Below are 2,867 nucleotides of genomic sequence, written 5' to 3' on the forward strand. Positions count from 1 at the left end.
CTTCTCAATATGTTTTTTAGGCATTGACAACATTCAGAACAACATTATTTGAGTTGGTGGATACAGTGATACAACTTAATATAAAATAAGCTATGTTTTTGAATGTGTGCGTCTCATTTCTGAGTGCAATAGTATTTTCTCTGTATCTTTGTAAGGGGGACACAAATACGTCACACATCTCTTGACAAGTAAAAGTTGGAAGATTAAGTTTTATTTCGTAGAGATTAGGCCTTGACATCAATGTTTATACTTAGCAAGCATTAAAGTATCACATGAAAAAATATATTTTTATTAATATAATGGAAAAAACTAATGAGATAGTGTCGAACATGTTACAATACACTAAAAGACAATGCACATCAAAAACAAAAAACAAATAGAAGCAAAGCTATCTATGTGACAAAATATTGAATTGAACCAATTGAATTATCCATCCCCCCCACCTGCCACCTCCTGACTACTGAAACCTTACAGGCTAACAGAGGTGTTCCTAGACCTTTGACTGACCGTGCTGTGGGCCGAGCCCCTGCGGTAAGCGGCCAGCACCCTCTTGCTGATCAGCTCATGCTTGTGGAGCGTCAGCAGAAACTGGTTCCGGAACTTCTGCCCGATGAAGGCATACAGCACGGGGTTGACTGCGCAGTGCGTGAACGCTATCACCTTGGTCACGTACAGCGCCACACTCACACTGTTCCGGAACTCACACGTCTCCTCGCCCAGCGAGCCGCTCCGCATCAATGTGTCAACCAGCACACTGACGTTGCAAGGCAGCCAACACATCACGAACGCAAGCACCACGGCCAGGATGACGCGCATGGCCTTGTGTTTGTGGTCTCCGTTGCGCATGCCACGGAACATCGTCGCCGCCGTGCAGCTGTAACAGACAACCATGACCGCCAGCGGCAGGAAGAAGCCCAGCGTGTGGCGAAGCACCCGCACAAACACCCGCCACTGGTTGCTGCTCGACGCGGTCAGGTTCTCGTAGCAGATGCTCTGGTCGCCGAGATCCTCCAGTTGGATTGCTTCCCGCTGGAGCACCGCGGGCAATGAGAGAAGCCCCGCCCCCAACCACACAGCTCCACAAACTATCCCCACCAGGTGGCGCCGTTGAGCCAGCGCCTGCGTGGTCTTCACGATAGCCAGGTAGCGGTCCACGCTAATGCACGCTAACAGGAAGACCCCACTATAAAAGGCAGCATCCTGGAGGCCAGACAGGAACTTACAGAGGAAGGTACCGAAGATCCAGTGAGAATAGACGTAGACGGCCCAGAAGGGGAGGGTCAGGGAGAAGAGGAGGTCGGCCATGGCTAGGTGCATCAGGTAGATGTCTGTGGTGGTCCGGCCCCTGGCCATGCAGCACACCACGTAGATGACCACACCGTTGCCCAGCACACTTAGGACAAACACAATGATGTATGTGACCATCAGACCAACACTGCTCAAGCCCAAGATAGACACACTACAGGGGGCTGCCTTGAGCTCGTCTATGGGAGGATAGGTGCAGTTGAAGATGTCGGAGTAGGGGGAATCAGCATAGTCCATATCTTGCATTTCCAAGAGCTGCATGAAATAAAAAAAACAGTGCATTGATATGAAGATGTCTCCATCAACTAAACACCCTGAGTGGTATCAGCGGAACAACTAAACGCGCTGAGTGGTATCAGCGGAACAACTAAACAATGTTACATTGAACTGGGTGAATGGAATATGAATGACAGTCATCCAATATTCTCTTATAGAAATTAGTCCATGCTCATAAAAAAAACTCATCGTCTTCCCTCGACTTAAACGGCACCAACCGTCCTGGTCCCTGTGTATTATAAAATGTTGTGTTTAGATATGTAGTTACTGTGTTACATGTCTTTTTAGAACTACTAATTGTGCAATAATCTTTTTTGTGTTACATGTACAACTCAACATTTGGCATAACCACAAGTGAAAAACATTCTTTACAATGCATTTCTGGTTGAAATTAAGTATTAGCCTGACAGATCAGTTTAATAACTTGGTCACGTACATCCATACCTGGCTTTACATGTCCACTTGACAGCTTAGAAAAGCAGTAGAAAACTTTAGAAGCAGGGAGGAGTGTCTGTCTCGGAGTCTCAGCACTTCTGAACTGAAATTAAATTATTTTCAAGTTTGTTTCTCTAACACAAGACTGAAGTCCTCTAGTGTCCACAGTTTGACATCAACAGATCAATGTTTACTACACTAGAAAAACTTGGGGAAGTAGACAGAACCACATAAGGTTTGAGACAAGCCACAGAGATGATGACAGAGTTCCACAGAGTAGGGGACAGTTTTATTTCCCCTTATTCAATAAAGTATGTATATATTTGAATATACAGTATGAGAGAATCTCCCAGAGCTGAAAAAAAAATCTACTGATGACGAGGGAGCAGATCTCTAAATTGGAATAGCAGAGTTTGGTGGTGTGTAATGTATGTGTGTGTGTGTGTGTGTGTGTGTGTGTGTGTGTGTGTGTGCTCTCTCAACCAGCTTCACGAGGTAGTCACCTGGAATGCATTTCAATTGACATGTTGTACACCCAATCAACTAAACACCCTGAGTGGTATCAGCGGAACAACTAAACACCCTGAGTGGTATCAGCGGAACAACTAAACACCCTGAGTGGTATCAGTGGAACATTCATTCAACAATCATTCTGACCTCTACCAAATATACCACAGTATGTTGCTGAGGGGAGGACGGCTAATAGTAATGGCTGGAATGGAGTAAATGGAATGATATTAACCACATTGAAACCATGTGTTTCATGTGTTGGATACCATTCCATGTATTCTGTTCCTGCCATTACTATGAGCCCTTCCTCCCCAATTAAGTTGCCACCAGAAGAAAAAAAA

The 2,867-nt window shown here is 45.2% G+C and overlaps 1 protein-coding gene across 2 annotated transcripts; it reads right to left on the bottom strand.

Moving 5' to 3' along the window:
* Positions 1-222: 222 nt before the first annotated feature.
* Positions 223-2,198, bottom strand: LOC106586805 (C-X-C chemokine receptor type 1). Of its 2 annotated transcripts, none has more exons than XM_014174470.3 (2): positions 2,018-2,198; positions 223-1,560 (listed from the first exon to the last, which is right to left on the bottom strand). In XM_014174470.3, exons 1-2 carry the CDS (start codon positions 2,021-2,023, stop codon positions 469-471), a joined length of 1,098 nt encoding a protein of 365 aa, XP_014029945.1. In that variant the 5' UTR covers positions 2,024-2,198; the 3' UTR covers positions 223-468. The 2 variants fall into 2 exon arrangements, with proteins under 2 accessions (XP_014029945.1, XP_014029947.1); XM_014174472.3 differs by having other exon boundaries at positions 2,026-2,167.
* Positions 2,199-2,867: the final 669 nt, after the last annotated feature.

The sequence above is a fragment of the Salmo salar genome, chromosome 25 (assembly GCF_965601325.2).
Source record: "Salmo salar chromosome 25, fSalSal1, whole genome shotgun sequence".
NCBI lineage: Eukaryota > Metazoa > Chordata > Actinopteri > Salmoniformes > Salmonidae > Salmo > Salmo salar.